The sequence below is a fragment of the Stigmatopora nigra genome, chromosome 18 (assembly GCF_051989575.1).
Source record: "Stigmatopora nigra isolate UIUO_SnigA chromosome 18, RoL_Snig_1.1, whole genome shotgun sequence".
NCBI lineage: Eukaryota > Metazoa > Chordata > Actinopteri > Syngnathiformes > Syngnathidae > Stigmatopora > Stigmatopora nigra.
The window spans coordinates 126,020-145,000 of NC_135525.1; the positions used below are offsets into that span (position 1 = coordinate 126,020).

Genomic DNA, 18,981 nt, shown 5'->3' on the forward strand with positions numbered 1-18,981 from the left:
CATTTAAATGAGCAATACTGCCTACTTACCATTGCTTTTGTGGTCTATTACCAGCTATGCTTGAGATGATAAAGATCATGCAGGAGAACAAGGAAGTTACCTGCTGTTTGGGAAGTGCCGCTAATTTTCGCAACAGCCAACTTTTTCTACAGAGTGACCTCAGGTACTTGACAAGACATGGCAGATACCAAGTTTCATGGAGACGCTAAAATATTGTGTCTTAAATCGTATATGTATCGATACATTTTTGGAATGGAATGCCAGGGCAACTGAAAACACAAGTTGTTCCCCATCTGCTAGCAGGATCAGCATTACCTCCGAGTTGCCTTCTAATCATAGCTGTCATTTATAATAATAATAATAATGATAATGATAATGATAATGATAATGATAATTATAATGATACTGGCAATGCCAATGACAATAATAATAATGATGACAACGCAGCCGACGACGACGATAATAATAATAACAACAATAGCAACAATAGCAACAATAGCAGCAATAGCAACAATAGCAGCAATAGCCGCAAGAGCCGCAACAATAGCAACAATAACAATAATAACAACAGTGATGACGACGACAATAATAATAAATAACAACAGTGATGACGACAATGACAATAATAATAATAACAACAACGACATAGATACCGACATCGATACCGACAGCGACAACGACAGCGACAACGACAGCGACAACGACAGCGACAACGACAGCGACAACGACAGCGACAATGAACAGCGACAGCAACAACAACAGCAACAATAACAACAGCAGCAGCAACAATAACAACAACAGCAACAATAATAACAATAACCACAATAATTACAATAACCGCAATAATAACAATAACCACAATAATAACAATAACAACAATGACAATAGCAACAATAATAACAACAATAACAACAACAATGACAATAGCAACAACAATAACAATAATAATAACAACAACAACGATACCAACAATAGCAACAACAATTATAATAACAATAACAGTAACAACAATAATAACAATTACAATAATTACAATAACAATAAGTATTGCTGTAGGGTGGTGGTGGTGGTGGTGTTGAGGCTGGGTCTGATATGTCAGTCTCAAAGCGGGCAAATAAACAGTTCAGTTCCTCCGCTAGTGAGCCATCTGCGTTAACAGACATATTATTGTTATTGTAGTTGGTAGTTTGTCGTATTCCCTGCCACATTTTCTTTGGGTTATTTTCTGTGAAGTGCCCCTCAATTTTCTTAGTATATGCTGCCTTGGCCTTTTTAATGCCTCTTTTCAGCTCTCCCGTGGCAGCTCTATATTTTCTCTTGTCCCCTGATCAGAAGGCGGTGTTGCGGCTTTTAATGGGTGCCTGTGTCTCATTGGTCATCCAGGGTTTTTGGTTAGGAAAAATCCATATCCATTTATTTATAGTGACGTTATCAATGCAGTTGTTTGTTGTAGGAACGTACAGTGTCCGTGTAGTCCTGGAGGTTGTCGTGTTCGAAAAGTTTCCAGTTGGTGCGGGAAAAACAGTCCTGCAGCTGAGAAAGAGCGTCCTCGGCCAAGTTTTTATTATCTTTATTTGTGGCATTGTTAGCCTCTGGTGTCGAGTGTATGCGGGGGTGAGAGTTATGCAGAGGTGATATGATCCAGCTAGGTGAGGATGAGAAGTGGCTTTATAAGCATGTTTGATGTTAGGAAAGACATAGTCAAGAGTTTTGTCTTCTCTAGTATTACATTTTATGTATTGAATAAACTTAGGTAGAACGGTACTTAGATATTAAACAGTAGTTTGATATCAAGCAGTAGTTTGATATCAAACAGTAGTTTGATATCAAACAGTAGTTTGATATCAAACAGTAGTTTGATATCAAACAGTAGTTTGATATCAAACAGTAGTTTGATATCAAACAGTAGTTTGATATCAAACAGTAGTTTGATATCAAACAGTAGTTTGATATCAAACAGTAGTTTGATATCAAACAGTAGTTTGATATCAAACAGTAGTTTGATATCAAACAGTAGTGTGATATCCAACAGTAGTTTGATATCAAACTCTCTTAGATATTAAACTCTCTCATGAATATAAATTTGAGAGCTGGTTTCAACAGTAAACTGCTGAAACAAGCAGCACCTGCCTGCAATCAACTACAATTACAGTTGAACTAGAACAGATTGGTGCCAAGGTATCATCTTCACTGGTTGGTAGGAAAACCTGCACCAATTTGGCGCGTTGTGGAATCGGTTTAACACCTGTTTGTGAACATTGGTGGGGAGTCAAATAGTATGGGCACAACAAATTGCAAACATGTAATACTAATTGATAAAGCCACAAAAACTCAAATCATCTCCCCTTCAACACCCACCAGACTTCTCTCATAGGTAACTGGAAATTATTATCTGTCGTTTCTATAGTGGGGTTGTACTAAAAGGCCCATTCTCACCAGGGGGTACTTTAAACCACAGCCTGCATTTCCTGGAGGAAAATAAACCAAAATGAGAGGAAAAATGTTTTATCCCCATCCGCTGTTGACCAGTAAAAAACGTAGTTCAAAAAATTATATACACTAACACCTCGAATATCGCGGTTAATATAGATCAGACATGGCCACAATAAATAAAAAACCACGAAGTAGGATCACCCTCATTATTACTACTACAATACATGTACACAAGTACAATTATCAAAATGTGTATAATTATGAAATATTAGTTATAAGCATATCAAAAGATCAATGTATTAATATCTAAATATAATCAATATATATAAAAAAATAAAAACAGTCATACCTCTACTTACAAATGTGTCTATATATGAAAACTTCTGGTTACAACTTTTTTTATATGCAAATGAGTGACTTAAGATATGAAAAAGATCCAAGTTAAAATCCCCCAAAAAGAAAATGCATTTCCTCATCTTTTATTTTGTGATGTGAAAAAATATATAGAAAATTGTCCTTATTTACGCAATGCATAGCATGGATGCTAGCGTATGTCATGCTCGCACTACCATCATGTACCATCATTAAGCACCTCGTGTATAGGCAAAATACAGAAATCTCATTTCATGGCGCAGTGACGTCATGACGCAAGACAATGCGGCCGATACGCTCATTTATTTCAAAATTGAAAAAGGATAAACAGATGAAATGATAAACTAAATTTATTTTGACGTCTATGAAATTCAAGAAAAAAACGTATGAATAGCTGCTGGCTTGGGCATGGCCTTGTTACATAGGTCAGGGCATGGCCATCTTACCTAGGGAGCTGCCGTCTAACCCTAGTTAAACATGCTCTGACTGGCCAGGCACCAGTAACCTTGATTTTAAAATTAAACTGAATTACACTATCAAGATGGCGCCGTTCTAGCGGGAGCCAGTGGCAGTAGCTCTGTACACTCTTATGTTTTTCATGTTTCACAGCCCTTCTATGTTTTTTTAAATTACATTTTAATATTTCTTAATACATTCCTTCTTACTTTACTTTGTGCTTTATACTATTTACTTTAATGTTTTTACAACTTTCCTTGTTCTGTTAGCCTGGCTTCTTTCGGCTACTTTTTTTTGGAACCAGTCAGCCATGCCTACGCTGTCACACACGTGGTACTAGCTGTTACAATACGCAGCAGAAGGAGCAACACCTTGGTGCCGCTAGAGTTTCGGAGCTGGACAAAAGTGCCGTGAGAAGAGGCAACACTTCTGACCAACCATTCCATCGTAGGATAGGATGGAAGAGCTGTCGGCGCTTACCAGCAAGAGTCAAGGAGTTCTACCCTGCTGCTGTTTTTTTCAGCTTCAGACTACTGAGGAACTGTGCAGATAAGCTTGAAAGATCGACTCTGCATATTCTCTACCTCGTTCACAGTCTGCAGAAGTTCCCCATCTAGTGGAAGACTTCCTATGTGTGGTTCCAGTTTTGGTCCAACTCTATAATGTCTTTTTGAGTCTATCCATTTTAGCTACTGCAACCAAAATGGCGCTGTTTAAGCGGCAGCCGGTGGCCGCGGTAGCTCCGTCCACGCTTGCTTGTTTTATGTTTTTGCTGCTTTTATGTCTTAATGATTCGATGATTCCATTTACTTTGATTTGCTTTGTACTTTGTGCTTTTGCTTTGCTGTTCTGTCAAATCACCCTCTTGCTACTGCCACAATGTAATTTCCCGAATACGGGATGAATAAAGTTATCCAATCCAAACTATTGGAGTAATATGAGCCATCGAAAGAATTGAGATATTTTGACAATAAGGGTGGTATCTCGTGATACGATCTTAATTCGTTCCGGGCCTGAGCTCGCATGTCAATTTACTCCATAGAAATTAACTAAAAACAGATTTTGTTCCGAACCCTCTGAAGAAACACCCAAAACAGGATAATGGATTGGAAAAACATTGTTATATGTTCTGAATCTTCATCTATTAACAAAGTAACAAATAATTAGTGGTTTATGAGTACTAAAATGTGTTTAATAGTTATGAAATTAGACAGATTTCGCAGAGGGGAGATCGAGACGACAGAGGGGGTCTTTTTGCACGGCAACGCGCTCATAACATAAAAAAATAATTTAATTGAACTTGGATTACAATGCAAACACTTAAAAATAAGTTTAATCTAACCTTACATTAAACTTAATTCTAGTTTTGTTTTAAAGTTTGATAGCTTTTTCCCCCAGGTTGGCTCTATTTGCCCCGCCTCCAGCCTGATTTTCAGATGTAACCTATCGAAGTTCATTGCTTTTGTATTCCCTTCAAAATATTTGGAAAATAATGCACAAAAAAATTTTCTCACAATAAGATAACGCATGAGCACTTGCCAACGAGAAGTAGTATATATGCCATTCGCACTGACTAACGGAAAAACACTGAAAAAATGCAACGCTCTGCCCAGTGCTCGTAGAGACATTACACGAGGGAGTTGCGACCAGAGAGACATTACACGATGGAGTTGCGACCAGAGAGACATTACACGAGGGAGTTGCGACCAGAGGGACATTATACGAGGGAGTTGCGACCAGAAAGACAGTGCCCATGATGTTCTTATGAGCAGCGTCTTGCGTCGGCTGTATGCTCGTATGTCAAAAGTTGTCTCGTATCTCAAAATAAATATTTGCCTGAAATTTTACTAGTATCTCAAATTGCTCATATGTCGGGGCAATCGTATGTCGAGGTACCAATGTAAAGGCAATATGGCTGCCACAGCATATTAAACCTCTGGTAAGAAAGTTGTAATTTCTGTAATTAGAAAGTATCAGCTTCTCATCAAGATAGTCCTATTTATTTTTTCAAATTGAGTAATTTGATATTTTGCATTTACAAAGACAACCATATTATCTACCTTTTGATATTGACCCTAATAATGTGCTTCTGATTCATACAGTATCTCAGAAATGCCACGTGTGATGATTTTTTCCTAAAATTTTCGCTTCAAAGTTACACAATTGTATTCCCTATTAAAACCATGAATCCAGAGGTGAAAATTAGGAATCAGGGGGTGGCTTATATGCGAGAAACTATAAAATTCAACAATTTCAACACAATCTTAACAGTGCGACTGATGCGCGCGGTTGGCTTATATGCGAGTGAATACGGTAGTTCAAACATTTTCTCGGCTGCAGAATAAAGTCTACAAAAATAGCTTAATACCAATTTGGTTCGCTTTCTTACTATCTGATACCATGACTTTTTGAATTGTGGTATATAGCACATTTAAAATGGAACGATGGATCATGCCTACTTATGCCTAATTAAAAATTGCTACTCATGTACTAATTTTCTATATGATAAAACCAGAGAGAAACACAATAACTGAAGCATGTGCATTTTTATGACGTTACCAATGATTTAATCTTCTTTACCATGTGTGCTTTCCCTGTGATAGTATTGCTCTAGATCCACTCTACCCGTCCCAATGTTCATGGGAGACATTGAGTTATGCCACCAAGGGTGCATTCAACAGATGCACTGAAGTTATTTCTCCTTTGAGACTTTCTGGACAACTTAACTGTCTTGGCTGTGCTGTGACCTTTCACCAAGGCGAAAGTGTCAGCATGACCAAGCTCATAGAGCAGGTTCAACACGCATAACTACCCTCACACACATACACACATAATTATTAGCTGGTAATAAGTTAGTATTCAAATACATTCAATTCAGTTTTACTCAAGTGGCTTTGGTTAGAGTCTATTCTTGGTTGTTGCTTTTTTTGCAGGCAAGACATACAACATACGGCATTCGGAAGTGTTTTCTTTTTCTGCTACAGTGCCAGCTCAGTCTAGTCATCATACAGGTCAGAGAACAGACTTGACATACTTTTATTTTGCTATACAGTATATGAGAATTAAGCATAAATTAGCTCTTTTTGCTGTAGTTTTTAGCCTGTTTAGCCCAGCTCCCGCCTCCCATGAACACCACAGACATTCTCTGGCTTTCCTGCTTCACCTGCCCACTGCTAAGGTAGAACTCCATAGAATACGTAAGAACTTCAGTTTTATTTTGTGTGTTCATTAATTATGTTCTTTTACAGCCTGTCACTTCTGGGAAAGCCTCCAGATAACTCCGTCATGACTGTTGCCACCGGGAAGAACCTTAATGGTATACCAAAAAAGGTAGGAACTCAGTGATCATTTGGGAAGTAGTTTAAATTTGTAATGTCTATATTTTTTTTTAACCAAGAGTAATAGTTCCTGCTAAAAAAAATAATACTTCAAACTTAAACCACTGTGGAAGCAAGCCGAATTTAAATTGTGTGACATCACATTGTGCCTGTCCACACTATGGGCGTGGCTCAGCTAATTCTAGTTTTGCACTGGCAAAGAAGTATAACAAAGAGAGGTATATCCAGTCGTACCTCTACTTACAAAATTAATTTTGACAGGTTCACCATTAGGAATTCCCAAATCCTGCCAAAAATAAAACAAAGATCTGACTCATAGCTGGGTTCTTGCAAGAGAGAATCAATCCTGACTTGCAAGAGATGTATTAAATGCCTTTTATTAATGTCAATAACTAAAAATAAAGCAAAGCGTTTTTCATTGCAATCACATTTTTAATAATGATAACCCTAACAAATTGGTTGCAGAATTGTTTTTTTTTATATCTAAGATTCTGTAAGTAGAGCAGTACTTTCTATGTAAATTCTCAAATTCGTCCTACGGTCCTCACAGCACTGCCAACTAAACCCTTTAAAATTGATCAAAGTCTCCCAATTTTGTAGGAAAGATGTGAGAAAAACACAAAAGTGAGAGAAATTGATCATACAATTATTTTATAAGCGATTAACATGAATAATAAACATACAAAATCCATTCATGTTTAAGTGTCCAGAAGTTAATGTGGAAAAAAATACAACGAACACACGGACACTTGCCCAGACATCTAATAAACATAAAATTAAGACTTCAAAATAACATTAAATTGAATTTTTAATCTTTTTCATTAACGTTTTATGATTTCGTTGGCATCTAAATTTTTACCCATTTTATTTATCGCCAATGTTTCTTACCTGTTTGGGTATAAGTCCTACTTTGGCAGTGCATGTTGACAGACTTCTAAAGACATTTGCCTTTGACGACTTTTAATAATGTTTCTAAAATGCACATGAAGAACGCCGTCAAAGTGGTCGAACACTTTCGGAATGTTTTATCCACGAAGTAGGAAACGTCATAAAATATATCCCCCATTTTTTATTTTTTTTATTTGAGCAGTTAAAATGGTGCTTGCTTCCTCAGCCGCCTTCTTTTATTCCTCATGTATTGCCAAGTGTTGCATTAACTCCTGTTCCTTCAGCTTTTCTTTCGTTTTGGTGCCCCTCGACCAACTTATCAATGTCCACTTCACTGACCACCAGGTCCATCCCCTGTTCACGCAATCTGCGGTTCAGGTTGAGGCTCGACTACAAGTCGGTCGAAATCACTTCGCCACAACTTCTCCAAGCATAAGTTCAAGTACACAATGACGAACAGCACTCAAAAGGAGAAAGAAAATCTTGAAAATGGAGGGTTGTTGTTGTGAGACAGCCGATGAGAGCCCAGTACAGTATTGAAAGGGTCAAGCGAGAAACAATGCATCTGCAACAATTTCAAAATAAAATAACGTATACAGAAAATGTAATGACGTTTTTGTTACATGGATCTTGTTTCCATGTCTTGGGCTAGCCACAGCCCATTATGAACAAGTAACGACACGATTTTGGGCTAACAAATTCCAAATCTAAATGTATTCCTACCTTTACATAAGAATGTCCCCACATAGGATTAATTTGAGATACGGGTGAAATTCAGAGCTAATTTTTACGATACGAGGCAAATTTGACATACGAGTATACAATGCGGTCGCTCATTTCAGGCACTTGTATCCGGGATCCTGTTCTTTTGTTAACAACCCACAGTTCATGACCATTGATGAGGGCGGTAACAAATAGTTGTGGTCAAAAGTTTACATACACTTGGCAAGAACATGTCATGGCTCTCCTGAGTTTCCAGTTATCTCTACAAGTCAGATTTTTCTCTGATAGAGTGATTGGAACAGATACTTTGTCACAAAAAACATTCATGAAGTTTTGTTCTTTTATGACTGTGGGTTAACAGAAAAAGTGATAAAATCTACTGGGTCAAAAGAATACATACAGCAACGCATATTAGCAATTTTGGTGACTTAGAAAGTTGTCAGTGAAATTAGCTTCATAGCATGGCCTCTTAACTTCTTGTGAGTGATTGAGTGACTTCTCTGAGGCCATTTAAATAGGGCTCATTTGATGCAAACGCCCACAAATGCTACAATGGGAAAGTCAAAGGAGCTGAGCATGGATCTGTAAAAGCGAATCATTGACTTGAACAAGTCAGCAAAGTCACTTTGAGCCATTTCTGAGGAGTTTCAGGTCCCACTTGTCTCCTCTCACCGTGAGCAACTCCAGAGTGGGAGTGTGCAATCCCTCTCGCGAGGAGAGGTACTGCAACCCAACCTGTGCATAGAGGTGAACCCGACCGACCATGTAGTGCCGTAATTTCTAAACATCACGCACTCACTCAGGCTCTTTCCCAACCAGAGAGGTGACATTCCACGTCCCAAAAGCCAGTTTTTGCACCCGGGGATTGGACCGCCAGGGTTCCGTCCGTTGGCTGCCACCCAACTTTCGACGGACCCATCCTCCTTGGTCCCTTTCACACGTGGTGAGCCCATGTGAGGGGGAACCCACGTCGCCTCTTCGGGCAGTGCCTGGCCCCATGGGTGAAGGCCGGGCCACAAGGCGCTCGCCATCGTGCCCCTCCGGTGACCCCGTCTGGGCGCGGGAAGACGTCCAATAATGTTGACCATCATAAGACATCGTCTGAATCATGCTTTTTCTGGTCCCTCATCTCAGACAAATTTGCCATGGGTTACCCTACCATGAGCACAAGGCCCCAGACAACATAGTTCCAATGATAACTGGGACACGCAAACCCCACCACCACGCTAAGGTGATGACGCATCGTGGGGTTCTTACTACCTATCTTTGAACATTAGTATACCAATTTTGATGAATTATGTTCGATTTTGTTCGTCATTGGAGATCCAAGTGCAGACAACTGAGGAGACAGAAGTGTATTGCAAGTATTCTTTATTTAAACAGGAATGGAGTCCCATGTGGGTGGATCCAGCGGTCGAGCTGAATGGTTTACCGCAAGTGGCGGAGGAACGGATATGAAGGTATCCGATAGTGACTGGACAATTTCAGGCCATGGGAAGGAGGCGGGAGATTGTTAGCCAACTGAATCACAGAAATACAAGAAATACCTGAAGCAGATGATGAGGTACAAATCCAAATTGATCAGCCGAAGTGGTCGTGTGTCCACTGAGCTTATAAAGGTAGCTCTGGCCGCTATACCCGTCCGACCTGCAATCAAATAGAAAACATTCTGGGCAGATGCCCTAACAGAACTCCCAATGGGCACCTGATGTAGTGTGTCCGGCCGGGTTGGCATGGAAGAAATCTCTGATGAGGGTGCTTGAAAGGATCCACTGGGATGAGACAGGAACATTCTTCCCGTCCATATCCCTTTGATTCGACGAGGTATTGAGGGCCACGGCAACAAAAATCCAACAGCTGGCACACTAACAAGGTAGGTTGATCTTCAATCGCCAAGGGCGGAGCAGTGGGGGAACCGTGTGTGACAATAGACTTGTAGTAGTAGTGACCAGTTTTACCTGGGAGACGTGGAACATCAGTTTTATGCAAGGATATGCAGGGAGGCTGAGTTTTAATATAGGATTCACCCCCTTCACAGTGTCAATAAAGAGTGCTATTTCTGTATTTTTCAAACATAAAGGACGCACCGTTTTTATAGACGCAGCCAGGCTTGGCAATTCAAAACATACAAGCTAGACCCACTCGCTAAAAACACGTTTATAAAAAGGCAATGGAAGCAAAACTGAGTTTGGTTGTACTTTATTTAGCCATTTTACAATGTACTCACGTCATGACCACCCACAAATCCATCAAGGTCCTCATTTTCTGCGTCCGAATTGAACAATTGTCCATCGAGAACGCTGAGTTTTATACGTTCGTCCAGGTGGCCACAATCCATTTTCAAATAGTAGCTAGCGTAACTAGCCCGGCGCTGCCTGCCACCCTTCGTAAGGCTATGTTGATGCCGATGTCCAGCGTAACTAGCGCGGGACTGCTGAATTGCTCCTCATATCATATCCGTACATTTTGCTTGATTGATTTGTGCTGAATCTCTTCTGTATCATACCTGTACATAATTCTATACACGTTTGCTGTGCTATGCGTGTAACTGAAATTTTCCTTTTTCATCTAAACCATTTTTCAAAAGAGAATTTTTATAGCGCAACAACTGTCTTTTGGTTCTAAACAAGCAGGGGGACTGGCATTTTTTTATGACAAATATAATTCCACCCGGGGGCATTTGCAGGTCTGCCCTTTACCCAAAATCCTCTTACTTGCAGGTCAGGTGTGAAAAAGGAAGAACAAAATAAATCACGTCCAATTCACTTCCATATTGATCAGAGTCATAGACAGCAATGCTCTCACCGGTGGGCTATCTAATAAGTGGATGCAATTTGGAATTTGTAAGGGCAATTGCAGTAACTATAAGTCAATTTATCAAAAAGCGCAAGCAGGGGATAAGACAACACCCAAACAATGTCCAAGTAGGGCAAAAACAGCCATTGAGATTACCTCTGAGAGGGCCAATTATTTATAGTTGCCGAAGGTCTTATCCCACACGTCTGCCCAGGCGGAAAGTTCCACTCCAGAATGCTTCTTCATTTCTGATTCAGGGTATACAGACCTTCAATGGCTCTGGTTAGGAACCCATCGGGTGACGTGTCGTTATAAAAGAATAACAAGGTGCAAAAATTATATCCAAACATTGCATACACACCCCCTGCTCTCCCCGAAAGTCAAGGTGTTTTGAATCTTCTTTGTTTAGTCCACTCCAAGCAGTTCATAATCCTTCTAAACAATATTTGAGTGGTCTCCTTGTTCATTTCCTCTTATTTTGTCAGAATGTTTTTCTCACATCTCCCTTCAAACATTTCAACTGAGATAGCTGCTGGCAGCAACACTTGGTGTCGACCTTCCCACATTGGGTTGTGCCAGTGCTTCGCCTTTAAGCTCCAGATGACCACCCAGTCTCGAGGCACCACTATTGGTCCATATCCTGTTGGGAAGCACAATCCCCTTCTGCTAACCTAAATTTGATGCGCTTCTTCAACGATTTCACAATATAGCCAAATTTGCCTCATCTAATTGACATTGCGAAGTGAATAGTGGTGATTTGAGCCAAGATCAAAATTAATTAAGTTATCTAAACCAGCAAGCAACTATTTACCTAGTTTACCAAGCACGTTGGTGGTATTATTATGCTGCGGGGCTGTTTCCTACCAATGGCACTGCTTTACAGAGAGTAAATGGGGTAATGAAGGAGCATTACCTTCAAATTCTTCAAGATAATCTACTAAAGTCATCAGCCCTAAGATTGGGTCTTGAGCGCAGTTGGGTGTTCAACAGGACAATCACCCCAAACACACATCAAAAGTGGTAACGAAATAGCTAAATCAGGCTAGAATTGAGGTTTCCGAATGCCCTTCCTAGAGTCCTGACTTAAACCCCATTCTTGTGGACAATGCTGAAGAAACAGGTCCATGTCAGAAAGTCATCAAATTTAACTGAACTGCACCTAATTGAAGTGAAAATGGCCAAGGGACATGTTACTAAATAATATTGCTGCTGTATGTATATTCTTGACCCAGCAGATTTGATCACTTTTTTTTTCTGTTCACCCATAATAAAGTCATAAAAGGACCAAACTTCATAAATGTTTTTTGTGACAAAGAAGGACAGCTTTTTCCCAACAGCCATCAGGTCTCTGAACCTGCAGCAACACGTGACGTGACGACTACACATCCCTACTATGAAATTAAGTCAAGTCGAAATGAAGTAACAAGAAGGTCGTTTGGCGCAGATCTGCCTTCCACAGGCTGACTGAGGGAGGGTAAGTATAAAGAATGAGAGGTAAGTGATCCATCTTACTCTTGTTGGCATCGGTGAGGCAACTTGCAGTCGCCGGAAAATGGCGCTCGAGGCGGAGAGCTAACAAGTATGAATATGTCATAAATAAATGTCATAAATGTGTCTGGCCTGGGAAGACGAACTTGTGGAGAAGCACTATATAATTTCGTCATACGCTGCTGAGGGTATGATGACTACTAGGCTTTTTGTCAAGTCAATGATGACGACAATGCCTATGTCTGATTTTTCATTTTTTTCATTATTTTTCAAGTATCTACAGTGTTCCCTCCTACTTTGCGCTTCAGCTATCGCGGACTCAAAACTTCGCGGATTTTTTTCAGGAAAAAAATATTAAATATATTAAGTTAAAATTATAAATTACATAATTTTACAAGAGGTGGAAACAAAATTTTCAATAAGAATTAGTAATTTTATCAAAAAAAGGCCAAAGGAATGGTCAATAACATGGTGAGAGTTCAGGAATCGCATTGATGACGTCATGGCTGTTTACAGGCGCATCTTCCCCGCCCAAAAAAACAATGTTCACAACTCCCAATAACGATGTTTTTTATACGCGAAAAAACTGCAGAAGATCCTCCATCCCGACTACTATGATGTTTTTGCTTGGTGGTGCTTTTGTAGACGTGTTATACGTTTCTTTAAGCATTTTTGAAGGGTCACGCCTACTTCACGGAAATGCAGGGGGGTCCCGGTCCCCATTAACCGCGATAAGCCAGGGAACACTGTATTCCAATCACTCTATCAGAGAAAAGTCGGAGTTGTAGAAATAACTGGAAACTCAAGAGAGCCAGACATTATGTTCTTCACAAGTGTATGTAAACTTTTGACCACAACTGTATGTACAAACCTGTGTTATTAATATTTTGTGATTTCTTTGAAATGTAATTTTACACCCATTTTATAAGTCAGTACTGGTTCTCTACCTGCTTCTGCAGTGCTTTATGACGAACATTTCAGGGGAAAAACTACAAAGACGATTGCCTTTGAGAACTTTTAATAATGTTTCTAAAATTCACAGAACAAACATCGTCAAAGTGGGCACGACTCGTGAACACTTTTTCAGTATATTTTTTCCACAAAGTCGGAAAGTTCATTTCTCCCATGTTTTCTGATTTGTGCTGCTGCGACGGTGGCTGCCTCCTCCTCGGCTACCTTCTCGTTGAATTCCTCGCGTATTCCCAAACGTTGCATTTAGTCGTGTCCGATTTGGTGCACATCAACCAACTAACTTGTCAACATCCTTAATACTGCCCTTAGCCTGCCCTTGCAGCACCATTTAACCCACCCAAGGCTATGTTCTTGGTCGAGGCACCTGGCTACAGCTTCCCAAGCATAAACAAGTTTAAGCAGACAATGGGCTAAAGAAAATGGACATTATTTTGAGACCGCCAATGAGAGCCCAGTTTATGGTGGAGTGAGCGTCTAAAGCGGAATCAATGCATTTGTGACAATATTATCAAAATATAATAACGGATTAGGAATGCATGTACATTTTGGAAGTTTTCGTAACTTGGAAATGTTTCTTATCTCGAAGCACTCATTTGCATGTAAAAAGCTTTTGTAACCTGGAAATTTTGCACCTAGAGGCATTTGTAAGTAAAGGTATGACTGTATTTTACAAGCCTATCTTGCCTGTCTTGGGGATATGGGAGAGAACCAAAGTACCCAGAGAAAACACATGCAAGACGAGGAGAACATGCAAACTCCAAACAGGAACCCTTACTCTACAAACTGAGGGGGACCTGGTTACCACTCAGCCAGAGATGAGGTGTAATGGACTGTCTGCATAGTTTAAAAAAAAAAAAAGAGGGCAGGTGAGGAAAGTGTACACAATTTCCATTTCTTTTCTACACCATCATCTCAATATTGATTGCACTCAAGATAGAGAAAATATTTTCAACAATCTGGGGTCTTGAGAGCATACTCAGTTGATTGCAGTAAAACCCTGCTTGTTTTGGAATCTGTTGTTTAAAGCCCACAATACCGAAATGAATTGGATTGGATAACTTTATTCATCCCGTATTCGGGAAATTTCATTGTGACAGTAGCAAGTAAAGGCATAGTTATACGGTGTACAGTACAGTCGCAAAAGCCACAGAACAACAAAGCAAAAGCAGAAAGTACAGAGCAAATAAAAAAATCGGATCATTAAGATTGACCAAATCGTTAAGGCGGGAAAAGAAGCAAAAACACAAAACGAGCAAGAGTGGATGGAGCTACCGCCACAGGCTGCCACTTGAACGGTGCCATTTTGGTTGCGATAGCAAAAACGGAAACAGACTCCAAAGACGTAAAGTTGGACAAAAACTGGAACCACACACAAGAAGTCTTCCACAAGATGGGGAACTTCTGCAGACTGTGACATAGGTAGAGAATATGCAGAGTCACTCTTCCAAGCTTATATGCACAGTTCCTCAGTAGTCTGGAGCTGAAGACAACAGTAGCAGAGTAGAGCACCTCCACTCCGTTGCTGGTAAGTGCAGACAGCTCTTCCATCTTATCCCTTGTGGAATGGTTGGTCAGAAGCATTGCCTCTTCTCCCGGCACTTTTGTCCAGCTCCGAATCTCCGGCAGCACCGGGGTGTTGCTCCTTCTGCAGCTAGTCCCAGATGTGTGACAGCGTAGGCATGGCTGAATGGTTCCAAAAAAGAAGTAGCCGAACAAAGCCAGGCTAACAGAACAAGGAAAGTTGTAAAAACATTAAAGTACAAAGTAACGTTAAGAGGAATGTATTAAGAAATATTAAAATGTAATTAAAAAAAAAAAAGATAGAAGGGCTGTAAAACACGAAAAGCATAAAAGTACAGAGCTACTGCCACTGGCTCCCGCGTGAACGGCGCCATCTTGGATTAGTTATTAATAATTTTGAAATAGCAATTACTATATCTCCAATGTACCAAATAATCTGCACCATAAGGGCCACTTCAATGAATGGCCTATCTTAAAATTTGTTTCATATATAAAGCACAGTGGATTATAAGAGACAGTAGTATTGGTAGTGAGATTAGGTACTGATGGGAGCAGTAGTCATAATAGTATTAGTCGGGGATTGTAACATACATCCACTAGATGAAACTGCTAATGGGAATTTAATAAAATGATTAACCAATATCAATCCATATATAAAGCGTTTCGAATTAGAAGACATACTGATGGCTTTTGGAAAAATGAAATCTTTTAGTTGCACCTTATTCTAGTGCCAAAATTAAAATCTTTTAGTTATGATAAATAAAAAAAATAATCAGACATAGGCATTGTCGTCATCATTGACTTGACAAAAAAGCCTAATAGTCATCATACCCAGCTGCGTATGACGAAACTGGATAGTGCTTCTCCACAAGTTCGCCATCCCAGGTAAGACCCATTAAATGACATATTCAGACTTGTTAGCACTCCGCCACGCTGGAAACATCGCATCACCTCTTGAGCGCCATCAATCCGGCGACTGCAAGTTTCCTCACCGATGCCAACAAGAATAAAATGGATCACTTACCTCTCACTGTCTTCTTACTTACCCTCCCTCAGTCAGCCTGTAGAAGGCAGATCCACACCAAAAATTGTGGGTAATGGATTGGGCGTTTGTCAAAAAGATACTAGGGAGCGGGGCTCGGAGTGGTTGTTGTCGTAGTTTAGCCGCAAGGCCCGCCCGGCATCCGCGCTTTGGCTTCCTTTCTCTTCGCCGCCTACGGCGTACTTTGGGTGGGCTGGATATCCACGGAGATCCAGGAGGTCTCCGGATGTTCTTGGGGATATCGAAGGTCAGTTTGTAGTAAGTCGTGAAATTGAGTATCTTTTGCCTTTCTTTCCGAAAGTGAACTAGATCCTGGCGACTGTAGGATAACGAACGAACTGGAGAGCAATGAGCCGCTGCACCCGCCAAAAATATGGTACTTGCGGGAAATACTGGATTTTATTTATATTGAGTCAGCTGGTAAGAAATTATTACAGTCCTAAATGACCTGTGTTTTCTTATATTGAACAAGGTTATTTCCATTGGAATGTTCATGGTAAAGTTGTTGTTTAACGTTTGAACTTGTTTTGAATTGCATCGCCACGTGTCATTGGTAAGAACACGAGAAAAAATAAGTTTGTCAGGTTTTTAAAATTTACTTGAAAATATTTTTCCTCTATGTTTTTGTTTTTGCCAGACTCAGAACTACTTCCTTGGGTGCTTTGTTTTGAAGTTTGGTCTGACAATTTGTGCCTATCTATTGGCCTTTGGATTCACACTTCAGGAGGTCTGTCTCAAAAGCACAAACTTAACCACGGGAAACAACGCCACAGGAAATTGCCTGCATATACTTACAGCCAGGTCAGAGTTTTCAAAGAAGGAACAAGATTATTGATAAACTACAGCAGTATGTCTACTTACAAATGAATTCATGACATAACTGGTTTCCTAACTTGAATTTTTCCCAAGTAGAAATGCATTTCTTCCACTACACAGACAGTCCATTACGCCTCATCAATCGCAAAAGCCCTAATCCATACCAAATTCGCCAATACTACATCCAAAACCCTTTAAAAAGTATAAACATATACCAATTTTTTATGTAATATGTGAAAAAAACAACATAAAAAATAATGAGAACAAGATTTATTAAGCCTTTATAATTAGAAGACATGCATTAAGACATTTTCCAATGGGGTGGAATTGTGTTTGCATTGGTTAGAAGGAGGAAAATGTTTTGCAGCTGAATAAACATAAGTGCATACGCAAACACGCAACTTAATACCTTAAAATTAAATTCCAAGCAACAAGGGTACTAGATTTAACTCTCATTAGTGAGGAATGTGTATGTGAATGACTATCAGGCATAGCATTATCAGCTTTAACTGATTAAGACTATGCTTATTCAGCAATTGTAGGAAACTGACTGCTTTTTTTGATATGCTTTAGCTCCTCAAATCGTGCTCCTTGTTGGTTCAGTAAACTGTCAAATGGGTTGCTGCTGACGCAAAAGGTCATGACCGGATTCCTGGTCTTACATACAGGTAAGTTGTCACACTTTTACCGTGGTATTTATGCTCACCCACATTTGCCATTGGTACCAAATTGTCAGCTGCAGCGGTGCAGCGAAAGTATTTGGCCCCATGACCTTTTTAATCTTCCGCCACATTTCAGGCCTCAAACATAAATATATACGTTTTTTTTTTGTCAACAATCAACAACAAGCAGAACACAATCATGGCATGGAACAAAATGTATTGGATATTTTTACTTTTTTAACAAACATAAACCTAAAAAGTAGGGTTATGGTAGTAAGAATCAGCACGCTCTGCTCTTTCAGCTTCAGGAGGAAGAATCCAAACTTTATTGAACACGCTCGTCTTATATAGCCAGATATAAGCAAGGCATCTCTGCAATCTTGCGGCCTTATTTGGTGAAGACGCAACACTTCACTAGAAAGAGAGTCCATTTTAGGGCATTAGACATCACTTATGTTATTCTGCAGAATATTATTTGTCCCCCTTGCATTTATTCTTTGTAGCACCACCTTTTGCTGCAATGCGAGCTGCAAGTCGCTTTTGGGTATGTCTCACTTTTTAATGTTTTAGATCATTGTTCTTTTGGAGCATATATGTTAAAGTGATAGAGGCTAAACAGCTCAACTTTTGTTTCATCTGACCGCAGAACTTTCCTCCAGAAGGTCTTATGTTTGTCCATGTGATCAGCAGCAATGCAATCAATTCCGAATCGATTGCCACGCTGAAGTCGCACAAGATGTATCATCCTCAGAAATTGTAACTCGGATGATTCACAATGCACTCGTGTTACAGAATTCTTCTGGTTTACAGTGCAGTTGAATCAAGATGGCAGAAGCCGTAGCAATGGTGTGAATTTCAAGGCATTTAAATTGGAAATTTGGTACTTTTCCAAAATGGTTGCTTAAGGAAAAAGGAGGTGTAATTTATATGGAGACATGAATACGCACAGGTGGATTCTATTCATCATCATGAGTCAACATTGGATCATTCAGAGATCTTCGCTGAACTTTTGGAGTCAGTTTGCTGCACTGAAAGTAAAAGGGTCGAATAATATTGCATGGCCCACTTTTTAGTTTTTTATTTCTTAAAAAAGTATAAAACATCCAATAGATTTGATTTCACCCTTATTGTTGGGGAAAGGTTGAAATGTTCAAGGTGGGCGGATACTTTTGCAAGGCACTTTTTATGTTTTGTGTGTGCGTGCATGCGTGCGTGCGTGTGTGTATGCATGTACAGTTGTGGTCAAAAGTTTACATACACTTGTGAAGAACATAATGTCTGGCTCTCTTGAGTTTCCAGTTATTTCTATAACTCTGACTATTCTCTGATAGAGTGATTGGAACAGATACTTCTTTGTCACAAAAAACATTCATGAAGTTTGGTTCTTTTATGACTTTATTATAGGTGAACAGAAAAAAAGTGATCAAATCTGCTGGGTCAAAAATGTACATACAGCAGCGCTAATATTTGGTAA

The 18,981-nt window shown here is 39.7% G+C and overlaps 1 protein-coding gene across 1 annotated transcript in view; it reads left to right on the top strand.

Annotated features, from left to right (window-relative positions):
- The window catches only part of tmem94 (transmembrane protein 94), an 85,811-nt gene extending 67,982 nt beyond the window's left edge, over positions 1 to 17,829 (top strand). The window contains exons 19-25 of the mRNA XM_077739527.1: positions 55 to 163; positions 5,865 to 6,054; positions 6,195 to 6,272; positions 6,354 to 6,439; positions 6,510 to 6,591; positions 16,667 to 16,830; positions 17,419 to 17,829. Of these exons, the coding sequence (XP_077595653.1) occupies positions 55 to 163; positions 5,865 to 6,054; positions 6,195 to 6,272; positions 6,354 to 6,439; positions 6,510 to 6,591; positions 16,667 to 16,830; positions 17,419 to 17,656 (947 nt within the window). The 3' untranslated portion in view covers positions 17,657 to 17,829. The remainder of the gene's footprint in view (positions 1 to 54; positions 164 to 5,864; positions 6,055 to 6,194; positions 6,273 to 6,353; positions 6,440 to 6,509; positions 6,592 to 16,666; positions 16,831 to 17,418) is intronic.
- Positions 17,830 to 18,981: the final 1,152 nt, after the last annotated feature.